At 50.4% G+C, this 15,503-nt stretch overlaps 2 protein-coding genes across 2 annotated transcripts in view; one reads left to right on the top strand and one right to left on the bottom strand.

Moving 5' to 3' along the window:
• Window positions 1–11,451, top strand: part of KRTCAP3 (keratinocyte associated protein 3) — a 37,545-nt gene extending 26,094 nt beyond the window's left edge. The window contains exons 5-7 of the mRNA XM_083178983.1: window positions 1,505–1,639; window positions 10,231–10,326; window positions 11,267–11,451. Coding sequence (XP_083035109.1) covers window positions 1,505–1,639; window positions 10,231–10,314 — 219 coding nt within the window. The 3' untranslated portion in view covers window positions 10,315–10,326; window positions 11,267–11,451. The remainder of the gene's footprint in view (window positions 1–1,504; window positions 1,640–10,230; window positions 10,327–11,266) is intronic.
• A 2,033-nt stretch (window positions 11,452–13,484) lies between these two features.
• IFT172 (intraflagellar transport 172) overlaps window positions 13,485–15,503 on the bottom strand; it is a 207,807-nt gene continuing 205,788 nt past the window's right edge. Inside the window, 2 exon segments of the mRNA XM_083178982.1 lie at window positions 13,485–13,612; window positions 14,152–14,243. Coding sequence (XP_083035108.1) covers window positions 13,523–13,612; window positions 14,152–14,243 — 182 coding nt within the window. The 3' untranslated portion in view covers window positions 13,485–13,522.

The raw sequence follows: 15,503 nt of genomic DNA, 5'->3' as shown, positions 1-15,503 counted from the left end.
CATTGAGGTGTGAAGCATAATGTGTTATGGGGATTACAGTGTAATTGGTATTTTTATGTGATGATGCCCATTCCCCATGAACCTACGCTCCTACATTTTTGCGCGCTCCTATGGCGCAAACTCTCCCTGTTTTTTTAACTCATGGCACCAAAATGGCTAGTTACAGCTGTGTAAGGTGAATAATATTGTGCTACTATGTGGTGTAATTTGGAGTGGGAGTACTATTGTGTGGCCATTCCCCTTCCTTGAGAAATCACACATTTTTCTTTTGGTGTGCGCTGTCCCTTTGTAAAGCTTGGGTGGGCGCAAATTTATAGTTTGCAGGAGGGCGCCGAACCCCCTAGCACCGGCCCTGCTGCACAGAAACAAAATAACTCACCCAAATTGAATTCTCTCTGCACATTTTACATCTGCCCCACCTGCAGTGCATATGGTTTTGTCCATCTAAGAAGGATTTTGTCAGAGAGTGAACTAGAATAAGGCCCTTAATATTCTCGTTCCCCTTGAAGATGGGTGCAGGCCATCATTTTTTTATAAGGCTCTGTCTTGCCAGGTAGCTTGACTTTGACCTAAATATCCAAATCTCTCCTCGTTGCACCAATTCCTTAGCCAAACATTGAAGTTTCTAATTCTCAGAGTTCTATCTTCCCCTTGGTGTACTGGCAATACTTCTGAGAGAGTTACAGTGGCTGCCACCTGTTTTAGAGCAGTTCCTAACTTCCTAAATTCATCTTTTACGGCCATGACTTCAGCATTAACCAGGTCATTTGTGCCTAGGTGGACGATTACATCCACCTCCCCATCTTTTCTTGCTGCCTTTACAATTCTTAGCATGCGTTCTTTATATCTTGGAGCTGTGGCTCAAGGTAAGCCCCTTACGTGTGTGTGTGTGTGTGTGTTTGCAAAGGTTGTAGTGCAAAGTCCATAACATAAAATACAGCAACACTTCCCTCCCTTGAAAGAGAGGAAAAGAAGCAGCTCACACTTATGGTGCCCACACACGCACCGATCCCGGCGATGCTATGCGATGGGGTGCGCGCTCCCGCGGCACATACTTTTTGTACTAGCTTTTTATTGCATCGCATGCACAAGGCATACGATGCGATGCTATGTGTGCTAGTTAAGCACAGAACGCACGCCGGGATCGACGCGTCTGTGGGCACCTTAAGATGTTGAAGAAGAGTTGTATTCCCAGGCAGTACATGATGAAGGCTTGTATACAGGCTGGGTCAGATTAACCATGTACTGCCTGTCAATACAACTCTTCTTTATCTATCTATCTATCTATCTATCGTTTTTTAATTCATCTGCCCCTATATTACAAGCCTTCACCACCATCACACAGAATGAGGTATGAGGCATTACATACATCACTGGCACCTCATTTCTGTGACTTACATTGAAGTGTTGCACAGCTGCTGCGTAGACGGGTTACCCCCAGAATCCATTCTGTGCAGCACTATGGGGTGTATGTTCCTCACGGTGTCCCCTGTATCCTGTGTAGGACACCACGCTGGCCCTCTGGTTCCCGTCCATGTTCCTGTCCGCTGTGGAGGCCGCGCTGTCCATCCGTTGTTGTGTTGTGGCGTTTATACTGCGAGGAATTGGCCCATGTGGGGAAAGTTACCTGCGGCAGAAGGTAAGTGCTGCCGCCAGCTTTATGGTCCATAGTGTTCTCTGAGGGGCCGGATAATAATAAGTGTAGTCATGTGACAGAGGCTGGGGGGGGGGTTGGTGGTGGTACCGGGGTAGGTGAGCTCATTGCTGCACCTCGGCAGCCAATGTCACACCTGTAGGATTCGCTGCCTGGGCCCCATCTCCTCCGTTATGAACACGGATAACATTACACCTTATGTTCCCATGTTCTGCACAGGACTGTGGTGTATTATCTGCACTCCAGTGTTTTATATATTGTATCCCTGTTATATGGTTCCACACGGGATCGCAGGGCGCGGTTACAGAGACAACAAACCGGTGGCACAAGGTGGTATGGTATAGTATGGTATGTGCATCAGTTGTTGGGGTGGTGGAACACTGAGGATACCATCACAGGAAGTATGGAGATGGGAGGAGAGAGGGCCCTGCTCGTGAGAGCTTCCATTCTATAGCTTAGAGGCAGACGGGCGGGTGACACAGATGGGGATGACAGTTGGCTGGGTTTGGGGAAGAAGTGGGTCTCCGGAGTCTGTCTGTGGGGAGAGTGAGAAGGTTCCAGAAGTAGGGAGCAACATGTGCATTATCAGATTAGAGCAGGTCTGGGCAATAGGTGGCTCTCCATCTGTTGAACTACACATCCCAGCATGCCTTGCCTTAGTTTTGCCATGCTGAAACTGAGGAAAGGCATGCTGGGATGTATAGTTCATCAACAGCTGGGGGGCTGCTTACTGCCACCCCTGGATTAGAGGATGGGTGGGAGTGTAAAGGGTGATCTAATCAGAGATGTGAATGGGAGGAGTAGGTGAGGGCCTTCTGAGTGTGAGTGGTGTGAATTGGATTTGTAAGGGGAAGGGAGAGGGGAGGTGGTCGCAGTACGTTTGGTGAGGATAGATGAGAGAGGGGGGGGGGGGGGGGAGGGTAGGATTGCACATAGCAGATTACAGTAGCCCAGTCTGGAGATGACCAGTGAGGAAGAAGAGCAGCACTGAGGATGGATTGGACAGAGGCCACGTGATTACAGTAGCCCAGTCTGGAGATGACCAGTGAGGAGATGAGCAGCACTGAGGATAGATTGGATAGAGACCACATAGGAGATTACAGTAGCCCAGTCTGGAGATGACCAGTGAGAGGATGAGCAGCACTGAGGATAGATGGGAGAGAGGCCACATAGCAGATTACAGTAGTCCAGTCTGGAGATGACCAGTGAGGAAGATGAGCAGCACTGAGGATAGATTGGAGAGAGACCACATAGGAGATTACAGTAGTCCAGTCTGGAGATGACCAGTGAGGAAGATGAGCAGCACTGAGGATAGATTTGAGAGGACACATAGCAGATGACAGTAGTCCGGTCTGGAGATGACCAGTGAGAGGATGAGCAGCACTGAGGATAGATTGGAGAGAGACCACATAGCAGATGACAGTAGTCCAGTCTGGAGATGACCAGTGAGGAGATGAGCAGCACTGAGGATGGATTGGAGAGAGGCCACATAGCAGATGACAGTAGTCCAGTCTGGAGATGACCAGTGAGGAGATGAGCAGCACTGAGGATAGATTGGAGAGAGACCACATAGGAGATTACAGTAGTCCAGTCTGGAGATGACCAGTGAGAAGATGAGCAGCACTGAGGATGGATTGGAGAGAGGCCACATAGCAGATGACAGTAGTCCAGTCTGGAGATGACCAGTGAGGAGATGAGCAGCACTGAGGATAGATTGGAGAGAGACCACATAGGAGATTACAGTAGTCCAGTCTGGAGATGACCAGTGAGGAAGATGAGCAGCACTGAGGATAGATTGGATAGAGACCACATAGGAGATTACAGTAGTCCAGTCTGGAGATGACCAGTGAGGAGATGAGCAGCACTGAGGATGGATTGGAGAGAGGACACATAGTAGATTACAGTAGTCCAGTCTGGAGATGACCAGTGAGGAAGATGAGCAGCACTGAGGATGGATTGGAGAGAGACCGCATAGGAGATTACAGTAGCCCAGTCTGGAGATGACCAGTGAGGAAGATGAGCAGCACTGAGGATAGATTGGATAGAGACCACATAGGAGATTACAGTAGTCCAGTCTGGAGATGACCAGTGAAGATGAGCAGCACTGAGGATGGATTGGAGAGAGGACACATAGTAGATTTCAGTAGTCCAGTCTGGAGATGACCAGTGAAGATGAGCAGCACTGAGGATGGATTGGAGAGAGGACACATAGTAGATTACAGTAGTCCAGTCTGGAGATGACCAGTGAGGAAGATGAGCAGCACTGAGGATGGATTGGAGAGAGGCCACATAGCAGATGACAGTAGTCCAGTCTGGAGATGACCAGTGAGGAGATGAGCAGCACTGAGGATAGATTGGAGAGAGACCGCATAGGAGATTACAGTAGTCCAGTCTGGAGATGACCAGTGAGGAAGATGAGCAGCACTAAGGATAGATTGGATAGAGACCACATAGGAGATTACAGTAGTCCAGTCTGGAGATGACCAGTGAAGATGAGCAGCACTGAGGATGGATTGGAGAGAGGACACATAGTAGATTTCAGTAGTCCAGTCTGGAGATGACCAGTGAGGAAGATGAGCAGCACTGAGGATAGATTGGACAGAGGCCACATAGGAGATTACAGTAATCCAGTCTGGAGATGACCAGTGAGGAAGATGAGCAGCACTGAGGATGGATTGGAGAGAGACCACATAGGAGATTACAGTAGTCCAGTCTGGAGATGACCAGTGAGGAAGGTGAGCAGCACTGAGGATAGATTTGAGAGGACACATAGGAGATCACAGTAGCCCAGTCTGGAGATGTCCAGTGAGGAAGATGAGCAGCACTGAGGAGATTACAGTAGTCCAGTCTGGAGATGACCAGTGAGAGGATGAGCAGCACTGAGGATAGATTGGAGAGAGGACACATAGGAGATTACAGTAGCCCAGTCTGGAAGATGACCAGTGAGGAAGATGAGCAGCACTGAGGATAGATTGGAGAGGACACATAGGAGATTACAGTAGTCCAGTCTGGAGATGACCAGTGAGATGATGAAGGTCTAAAGGTGTGTTCACACTGTATGATTTTTTTTTTCTTTGTTTTTGACCAGTAGCATTCATTTGAAAGATATTGGTCAAAATATCGGCCAGTGTGTATGCTACGAATGAATGCGTGGTTTTGACACTCGTTCATCAAGGTTGTTTGCCTGTGCAGACTGGACAATTTTGGATTTATTTTACAAAAATCTATAGGGCCGAGCTGGATCATTCATCCTATCGTTCAGTGTGTATGCACAATATCGTTACTCCAGGACACTGGGGAAGTTCAAGGGAATTGATCACCATATCTTTCAGGTGTGTATACACCTTTTAGTAGTATCCTGGTTAAGAAAGGGTCAGATCCTGGAGATGGAAGCAGAAGGACTGTGAGAGGTGTTGTATGAGGCATGAAGGACAGGGAGCAATTGGAGATTACTGCAGGACAGCGTACTTTGTGGACTATAGGAGATAGTAGCGCCATCAATAGATAATGAGGGTGGGAAAATGATCAGCCCAGTCTTAGACATGTTACATATAAGAATGCACTGGGACATCCAAGAAGAGACAGCTGGGGACATGAGTGGTGAGAGCGGGAACTAGGTCCAGGGATGAAAGGTAGATCTGAGTACACTCATAGAGATGACTATATTGGAGGTTAGAAGACCTAATGAGCTCCCATAGAGAGGATGTATACAGAGCGAATAGGGGAGGTTCCAGAACCGAACCTTGGGATACCTGCTTTTATTGGGGTGGTGAAGTCCTGAGAGGAGGCATAGAAGGAGGGGGCAGAGAGGCGGCCAGCCAGGAGAGGGTGGGAAGAGGGCCGAGAGATGGGAGGGCAGAGAGGCGGCCAGTATCACTCGGGCCAAGGGCGTGAAGGATTTGCAAGAGGAGAGGGTGGTCCACAGTGTCAGAAGCGGCAGCGGGGACCAGGAGAATAAGTGTATTGGCCATTGGCAGTGTGGAGGTTTTTGCAGACCTTAGTGACGGCAGTGTCAGTGGAGAGGACCGAAGCCAGACTGGAATGGGTCAGGTAGGAATTGGGAGCAAAGAAAGACCATAAGGTGGTTAGATAGACAATGCGCTCAATGAGCTTGAAGAGAAAAGAAAGGAGCGAGATGGGACGGTGGCTGGAGAGGGTGTCAGGATTTACTGTAGAGTAGTTTTTATTCCATTTTTTAAGAATACGGGAGTCTCATGGGCATGTTTTCCGGCGGAAGGGACAGTGCCAGGGGGATAGATTGAGTAGGTGGGCAATATGGAAATAGGCAGAAAGAGAGGTAGAGGAGGGGATAAGGTCAAGTAGAGAAGGAAGGTAGGGGGGGGTGGCAGATGAGGCCCATGACTTCCTCATCTGATACAATGCACTTTATTGTTTATTACCATGCAGAACATAGTAACAAAATACAGTTTTGCATCACTCAGATACAATTATACTATACAGCAATATATAAAACCTATCTCCCCATCTGATACACAGGAGAAAGAGGTAAGAGTATGTAAGAATGTTGGGGAGGGGTGACAGGGGAAAGTAGTGACTGGTTGATGCTTTGGGATGTGAGGTTCTGACTTGGAGTCAATTTTGGATGTGAAATGGTAAAGTTAAGAGCAGAGATTGAGGAGGGTGGGCAGTGGCGGGAGGAGGAGGGTGGGCAGTGGCGGGAGGAGGAGGGTGGGCAGTGGCGGGAGGAGGGTGGGCAGTGGCGGGAGGAGGGTGGGCAGTGGCGGGAGGAGGGGGGTGGGCAGTGGCGGGAGGAGGGTGGGCAGTGGCGGGAGTTGGCAGGTGCCGGGGTTTATTAGACTGGGAGGAGATGAGGTTCTTGCACTATGACCAGGGTAAGGACAGCACTGGAGGATGAGAGCAGGTTTGTGGTGTGGAGGAATTCTGCCTTATAGCCTGATTTCCTCCGTTGTCGCTCAGTAGTGTGTGAGCATTTCTGCAGGTGTCTGGTGCATTTGGTGGCGGAGTTGAGGTGTTTGTTTGTGAGGGTGAATGGTGGAGCAACAGAATCAAGAGCAGAAGTAAGGGAGGCATTATATTGGGAAGTGGCTTGTTCAGGACAGGAAAAAGCTAGAAGGGATTCACACAGGGAGGAGAGAGAGGTGGTGTCAATATCCACAGGGAGTCACACTGGGAGGAGAGGGAGGTGGTGTCAATATCCTCAGGGAGTCACACTGGGAGGTGGTGTAAATATCCTCAGGGAGTCACACAGGGAGGAGAGGGAGGTGGTGTAAATATCCTCAGGGAGTCACACAGGGAGGAGAGGGAGGTGGTGTCAATATCCTCAGGGAGTCACGCAGGGAGGAGAGGGAGGTGGTGTCAATATCCTCAGGGAGGAGAGGGAGGTGGTGTCAATATCCTCAGGGAGTCACACGGAGGAGAGGGAGGTGGTGTCAATATCCTCAGGGAGTCACACAGGGAGGAGAGAGAGGTGGTGTCAATATCCACAGGGAGGAGAGGGAGGTGGTGTCAATATCCACAGGGAGTCACACTGGGAGGAGAGGGAGGTGGTGTCAATATCCTCAGGGAGTCACACTGGGAGGTGGTGTAAATATCCTCGGAGTCACACAGGGAGGAGAGGGAGGTGGTGTAAATATCCTCAGGGAGTCACACAGGGAGGAGAGGGAGGTGGTGTCAATATCCTCAGGGAGTCACACAGGGAGGAGAGGGAGGTGGTGTCAATATCCTCAGGGAGTCACACTGGGAGGAGAGGGAGGTGGTGTCAATATCCTCAGGGAGTCACACTGGGAGGAGAGGGAGGTGGTTTCAATATCCTCAGGGAGTCACACAGGGAGGAGAGGGAGGTGGTGTAAATATCCTCAGGGAGTCACACAGGGAGGAGAGGGAGGTGGTGTCAATATCCACAGGGAGGAGAGGGAGGTGGTGTCAATATCCTCAGGGAGTCACACTGGGAGGAGAGGGAGGTGGTGTAAATATCCTCAGGGAGTCACACGGAGGAGAGGGAGGTGGTGTCAATATCCTCAGGGAGTCACACAGGGAGGAGAGGGAGGTGGTGTCAATATCCTCAGGGAGGAGAGGGAGGTGGTGTCAATATCCTCAGGGAGTCACACAGGGAGGAGAGGGAGGTGGTGTAAATATCCTCAGGGAGTCACACAGGGAGGAGAGGGAGGTGGTGTCAATATCCACAGGGAGGAGAGGGAGGTGGTGTCAATATCCTCAGGGAGTCACACTGGGAGGAGAGGGAGGTGGTGTCAATATCCTCAGGGAGTCACACAGGGAGGAGAGGGAGGTGGTGTCAATATCCTCAGGGAGTCACACAGGGAGGAGAGGGAGGTGGTGTCAATATCCTCAGGGAGTCACACAGGGAGGAGAGGGAGGTGGTGTCAATATCCTCAGGGAGTCACACTGGGAGGAGAGGGAGGTGGTGTCAATATCCTCAGGGAGTCACACTGGGAGGAGAGGGAGGTGGTGTCAATATCCTCAGGGAGTCACACAGGGAGGAGAGGGAGGTGGTGTCAATATCCTCAGGGAGTCACACAGGGAGGAGAGGGAGGTGGTGTCAATATCCTCAGGGAGTCACACAGGGAGGAGAGGGAGGTGGTGTAAATATCTTTAGGGAGTCACACAGGGAGGAGAGGGAGGTGGTGTCAATATCCTCAGGGAGTCACACAGGGAGGAGAGGGAGGTGGTGTCAATATCCTCAGGGAGTCACACTGGGAGGAGAGGGAGGTGGTGTCAATATCCTCAGGGAGTCACACTGGGAGGAGAGGGAGGTGGTGTAAATATCCTCAGGGAGTCACACTGGGAGGAGAGGGAGGTGGTGTAAATATCCTCAGGGAGTCACACTGGGAGGAGAGGGAGGTGGTGTAAATATCCTCAGGGAGTCACACAGGGAGGTGGTGTCAATATCCTCAGTGTTCCGCATGGAGATTGAGAAGTATGAAACCAGTGTTCGTAGCCTCAATGTTACATTTAGTGATGGTGGCCTTAAGAGGTGGACAGTCAGAAAGGGGATAAGGTAAAACAGCAGGTGATGGACAGATGGGGAGTTGGAGAATCAGAAATATCACAACGGTAGGTGAAGACCAGATCAAGTGAGTTTTCATTCACAGGGGGGTGAGGAGGTCCACTCTGAAAGTGCGGGTAAGGTGTGTGTGTGTGTGTGTGTGTGTGTGTATATATATATATGTATGTATGTATGTATATGTGTATATATGTGTGTGTATATATATATATATTTTTTTTTCTTCTTTGTCAAAAGGCTGAGACCGTGCACACTCTAATGGTCAGCAAAGTTCTGTGGCAGCCATACAATCTCTGAAGACTAGAACCCTTATTGTGGGCCCCTGCCACTGTATTCCCCCGGTGGGCCCTTCATTTCCCAGTCTGACGCTGCTCTGAGAGACTGGTTAGGGATGCTGTGATCTAGGTGGGGGGTGTTTGGTGCTGGTTGTATACTCAAGAATTATGTCTGTGACAAATCCTTAATAGATTGTAACAATGAAGTATTGGGATGCTGTGATTTATAGCATTGATGGTACCGATGATGTAATGACCACATGGCTCTCCCCAGTGTATATATTATTATTATTATTATTATTATTATTATTTTATTTATAAGGCGCCACAAGTGTTTCGCAGCGCCGTACAAAGGAACAATACAGGGAGACAAAACTTGGCATAACATTAATTAAATAACAAAAATACAGTACAAATAAAGAGCGCCACAGTTCAATACACATTACAGCTTAAATATAGATATAGCGTCACAGGATAGAGGGGGGCGGTGTATTGAATGGCGTGTCTAATCGCAGCAACCGGCGTAGTGAGAGCCGGGAGCAAACTACGCCGCGTTTGAACCGCCTCTTATCCTCTTACCAGCACAGGGAGCAGACGTCCGTCTTTGGCGTTGCCCAATCAGGTAAACAGTGAAGATTGCCGCAGGCCTCTTACTGTATACAGCCGCTTTGATGGAACAATCCAGGAGCAATAGAGCCAAACAGTACGGACCTCTTGAAGAGCTGGGGAAGTAGGTGGATGATGAAAAGGACAGTAAGTTCCCGGTGATGCATTTCTCCATAAACTGAGAGGTGGTTCAAGCGCGGCGTAGTTCGCTCCCGGCGCCGCCTCTCACTACAACAGAGCCACGCCGGTTGCTGCGATTAGACGCGCCATTCATCATCACACCGCCCCCCTCTTGCCTGTGTTATGTCTGCTCACACTGGGGAGATGTCCGGGCTCAGTTTGATGGAGCCATATGGTGCTATTTCATCATCGGTACCATCAATGGTAGAAATCGTAGCAGCTCAATACTTATAAATGTTACAATCTATTTGTCTTGGATATAATTCTTTAATTTGGAGCCATTCACTCCGGCTGCTCGATGGGTCTGGGTGCGGAAAGAGAACACCCTGGCCGAGGCTGCGCTATGGGTCTGGGCGCGGGAAGAGAACTCCCCACCCCCTGGCCCCGAGGCTGCGCTATGGGTCTGGACGAGAACACCCCACCCCCTGGCCGAGGCTGCGCTATGGATGTGGCAGCTAATGTTGACCATTGACCTCTGAACTGTTCTTGTACTAATTTCTATTGCTTCTCAGCTACAGGACCAGGAGGCGGAGAAGGAGAGGCTGGACGATGTCATGAGGCCAGAAACACATCAGCTAATAGAGGCGCAGGCATAGACCAGACCAGAGGTGAGTCTGCTGCTCCGCCACATACGGACTGTACAGTGTCTTGCTCCCCTCAAGGGTCCAGGGTTGTTCCTGGGAGTACTCAAGTCCTGGTAATTAATATGTTAGGATAGGATGCTGCGGCCTCTATAGTAATGGGTGGTGGGTTAGAATGCTGCGGCCTCTATAGTTGACGCCGGGAGAGTGAGGTGGGGTGTGTTAGGGTGGAGGCAATGGCCTCTAAAGTGACACAAGGTGGGTTAGGGTGCTGCCGCCTCTATAGTAATGGGGGGGTGGGTTAGGGTGCTGCCGCCATAGTGATGCAGGGTGGGTCAGGACAGAGGTTGTGGCCGCCATAGTGATGCGGGTGTGTCAGGATGGAGGCTATGGCTTCTATAGTGACGTGGGGTGGAGGCCGTGGCCTCTATAGTGATGCGGGGTGTGTAAGGACGGAGGCAATGGCTTCTATAGTGATGCAGGGTGGGTTGGGGTGGAGGCCGCGGCCTCTGTTATGATGGAGACGTGGTCTCTATAGTGACGTGGGGTGGGTTGGAGGCCGTGGCCTCTATAGTGATGCGGGGTGTGTCAGGACGGAGGCTATGGCTTCTATAGTGATGCAGGGTGGGTTGGGGTGGAGGCCGCGGCCTCTGTTATGATGGAGACTGTGGTCTCTATAGTGACGTGGGGTGGGTTGGAGGCCGTGGCCTCTATAGTGATGCGGGGTGTGTCAGGACGGAGGCTATGGCTTCTATAGTGATGCAGGGTGGGTTGGAGTGGAGGCTGCGGCCTCTGTAGTGATGTGAGTTGGGTTATGATGGAGACCGTGGCCTCTATAGTGATGCGGGGTGTGTCAGGATGGAGGCTATGGCTTCTATAGTGACGTGGGGTGGGTTGGGGTGGAGGCCCACTCTATAGTGACGCGAGGTTGGTTAGTGATTTTTGCTGCTGATCTTGTCTCTTCCAGCTTGTTGGAGATGGGTGAACACTCCGCTGTGTGGACAATTGCTGCTGCTGCCGTCTCCTCACTTCTCCCAGAGCCCAGCACATGGAGAAGAATTCGGCCATTTATCAGCGATGTCTTATGTGAAAGGGTTTTTTTAACTTAAGTTTTTTTTTTTAATATGTACACAATAAATTCCTTTACTGTAACACTGAGGCTGCTGTGATCTTATACAGTCATTGCACCCCCTCAACTGGCTGATTTTTAGCAAAGTCCAGAATGGTCACATGGTGTTAGGGGTGTGTCTAAATCAGATGGGGTGTGGATATCTCTGTGCAGGCTCCTCCCCCCTCTGGTCATTGGTGTCCAGTTATGATAGAGTGCTGAGGGCAATCCAGCAGGAATGAGGCTGGTTGGGAGATGGATCAGCCAGCACCTGTAGGAGGAGGTACAGACCATGCACTGTTATTAGTGATCAGCACCATGGCTCTCCCTGCTGTCTACCACAAGCAGGACCCTCCACCTGTGTGTGTATGTGTGTGTGTGTGTGTGTGTGTGTGTGTGTGTGTCATGGGGTGAAACTAGGCCTCTGCCCTCCTGCTATTCTCTGGTCTGTGTGAGGTATAACGTAGGGGTGGGAGGCTCAGGTCTGACTGTGTCCTATACTGTTATACGTGCTCGTGGTGATGTACGTAGCTGTACTATATACCTTCCATGTTCCATCTCTTAGGGCCTATGTACTAAGCCTTGGCGAGAGACAAAGTAGCCACGCAAAGCCAGCAGTGTTTGTAATCTGACAACTGGTACATCTCCCTATTAATATTCTGTAATATATGCTCGCGGTGGTATGCTCTATAGTACATACAGACCTGTTCCGAGCCGATACGTGTCCTGTACTGTAGCTGTACTATATACGGAGCTGTTCCGAGCCGCTACGTGTCCTGTACTGTAGCTGTACTATATACGGACCTGTTCCGAGCCGCTACGTGTCCTGTACTGCAGCTGTACTATATACGGACCTGTTCCCACCCGCTACGTGTCCTGTACTGTAGCTGTACTATATACGGACCTGTTCCGAGCCGCTACGTGTCCTGTACTGCAGCTGTACTATATACGGACCTGTTCCCACCCACTACGTGTCCTGTACTGTAGCTGTACTATATACGGAGCTGTTCCCACCCGCTACGTGTCCTGTACTGTAGCTGTACTATATACGGACCTGTTCCCACCCGCTACGTGTCCTGTACTGTAGCTGTACTATATACGGACCTGTTCCGAGCCGCTACGTGTCCTGTACTGTAGCTGTACTATATACGGACCTGTTCCGAGCCGCTACGTGTCCTGTACTGCAGCTGTACTATATACGGACCTGTTCCCACCCGCTACGTGTCCTGTACTGTAGCTGCACTATATACGGAGCTGTTCCCACCCACTACGTGTCCTGTACTGTAGCTGTACTAGATACGGACCTGTTCCGAGCCGCTACGTGTCCTGTACTGTAGCTGCACTATATACGGACCTGTTCCCACCCGCTACGTGTCCTGTACTGTACTATATACGGAGCTAATCCCACCCGCTACGTGTCCTGTACTGTAGCTGTACTATATACGGAGCTGTTCCCACCTGCTACGTGCCCTGTACTGTAGCTGTACTATATACGGAGCTGTTCCCACCCGCTACGTGTCCTGTACTGTAGCTGTACTATATACAGACCTGTTCCCACCCACTACGTGTCCTGTACTGTAGCTGTACTAGATACGGACCTGTTCCGAGCCGCTACGTGTCCTGTACTGTAGCTGCACTATATACGGACCTGTTCCCACCCGCTACGTGTCCTGTACTGTACTATATACGGAGCTAATCCCACCCGCTACGTGTCCTGTACTGTAGCTGTACTATATACGGAGCTGTCCCCACCCGCTACGTGTCCTGTACTGTACTATATACAGAGCTAATCCCACCCGCTACGTGTCCTGTACTGTAGCTGTACTATATACGGAGCTGTTCCCACCCGCTACGTGTCCTGTACTGGAGCTGCTCCTGACCATGGTGTCTGTACCACCAGAGCCATGTCCACTCAGTATATTGCCAGCATTTACCCCGGCACTGAGCTTACTGGCTGACTGACAGGGTGGAGGGGACAGTCATGGCGGGCTGTACTGTGACACTGGCAATATCACAGTCTGAGGGGAGACTTGACAGTATCTCCAGTGCACAGTGGGACACAAACACGCAGAACAAGTCTGTGATATAATTTTTATTACTAATAAAGGTCTTGGCTCACTGGAATGAGAAGCTGGTGTTTGGGAGACCTCCGCACCAGCGACTGATGAACTTCAGCACATCCTGACACTCCGGGCTGTGACTGGTCTGAGGATGGAAGAACAGGAGTCACAGGTAAGTACACATTGCAAGGGGGGGGGGGGGATGAGAGAGGGCAGCGGCCAGGCCGGCGGGGGGAATGGGAGAGGGCAGCGGCCAGGCTGGCGGGGGGAATGGGAGAGGGCAGCGGCCAGGCTGGCGGGGGGAATGGGAGAGGGCAGCGGCCAGGCCGGCGGGGGGAATGGGAGAGGGCAGCGGCCAGGCCGGCGGGGGGAATGGGAGAGGGCAGCGGCCAGGCCGGCGGGGGGAATGGGAGAGGGCAGCGGCCAGGCTGGCGGGGGGAATGGGAGAGGGCAGCGGCCAGGCTGGCGAGGGGAATGGGAGAGGGCAGCGGCCAGGCCGGCGGGGGGAATGGGAGAGGGCAGCGGCCAGGCGGCGGGGGGAATAGGAGAGGGCAGTGGCCAGGCCGGCGGGGGAATGGGACATTAGTAATGGGTTGGATTTAGTACACACAATGACCAAGATTGTGGGACATACAGCAGCTCGGGAGACGGATGAGGAGTGAGGAACAGGAAAGACCTCTTCACCTTAATAGCCATTAGAAACTTATTCCAATCCTCCTTGTTTGCAGCTTTGCCCGGCTGCTTGAACTCTATCTTGTTTCTGAGGACGGGATAACCTGAGGAGAGGAATGATGTCAAATAAGGGTCAGTTTTATGTAGACTAAGCAACAATGTACAAAAGACTGGTGAGACCGGGCATACGGAGGCCGCTGGTGAGGCCGGGCATACGGAGGCCGCTGGTGAGGCCGGGCATACGGAGGCCGCTGGTGAGGCCGGGCATACGGAGGCCGCTGGTGAGGCCGGGCATACGGAGGCCGCTGGTGAGGCCGGGCATACGGAGGCCGCTGGTGAGGCCGGGCATACGGAGGCCGCTGGTGAGGCCGGGCATACGGAGGCCGCTGGTGAGGCCGGGCATACGGAGGCCGCTGGTGAGGCCGGGCATACGGAGGCCGCTGGTGAGGCCGGGCATACGGAGGCCGCTGGTGAGGCCGGGCATACGGAGGCCGCTGGTGAATGCTGCATGGGCCTGGTCTCACCAGATTCACCTAGTAGCCCCCTCTGTCCCTGTTCAAACAGCGGAAATTTCTGACTAGGATGGACATACATACATACATACATGCATACATACATGCATACATACATGCATGCATGGACTGAGGATACGCCCACCCACCCGCCACTGCATTGGGGGTGTGGGGGCAGGGGCCTCGGGGCAACCACCCCTGTCGCCCTGTGGGTAATCCGCCACTGTATTACAGAGATGAGAGATGGGCATGTAACCTTATACCAAGAGCTCATTACAAAGATCAGACATGTAACATGATACAGAGAATATTAATAATAATAAAGTAATAATATTATCATCATCAACGTAAATATAATATAAAACATAATAACAAAAAATAATAGAAAAATCATAATACTAATAATTACCAATATAGTAAAAGATAATGGTTGATAATATAGTAAAAAAACAAAGTAATAATATTAATAATCACAATAATTCTGACAATATACAGTAGCAGTAATGATAATGAACAAAAATATTAATAAATGATCATGATATTATAAAATAAACATAATAAAGTAATAACAATTATAGAATAGATAATATAATAGAAAATAATAATAGATAATGATAATATAGTAATTAAAAATAATGAATATTTAAAAAAATGATTATGAATAAGTCATAAATATCTAATTATCATTACTTATTACATTTTAGAAAATTATAATATCTACTATTAATAGATAATATAATTACAATCATCACATGGACGGTGTAATGGTTATCATTACTGCCTCACAGTGCTGAGGTCATGGCCATATCTGTGTGGAGTTTGTATGTTCTCCCCATACTTGTGTGGGTTTCC

This window comes from Crinia signifera, chromosome 3 (assembly GCF_055691185.1).
Source record: "Crinia signifera chromosome 3, ASM5569118v1, whole genome shotgun sequence".
NCBI lineage: Eukaryota > Metazoa > Chordata > Amphibia > Anura > Myobatrachidae > Crinia > Crinia signifera.
The sequence above is the reverse complement of the archived record's forward strand: the minus strand, read 5'-3'. Positions and strand labels throughout refer to the sequence as shown.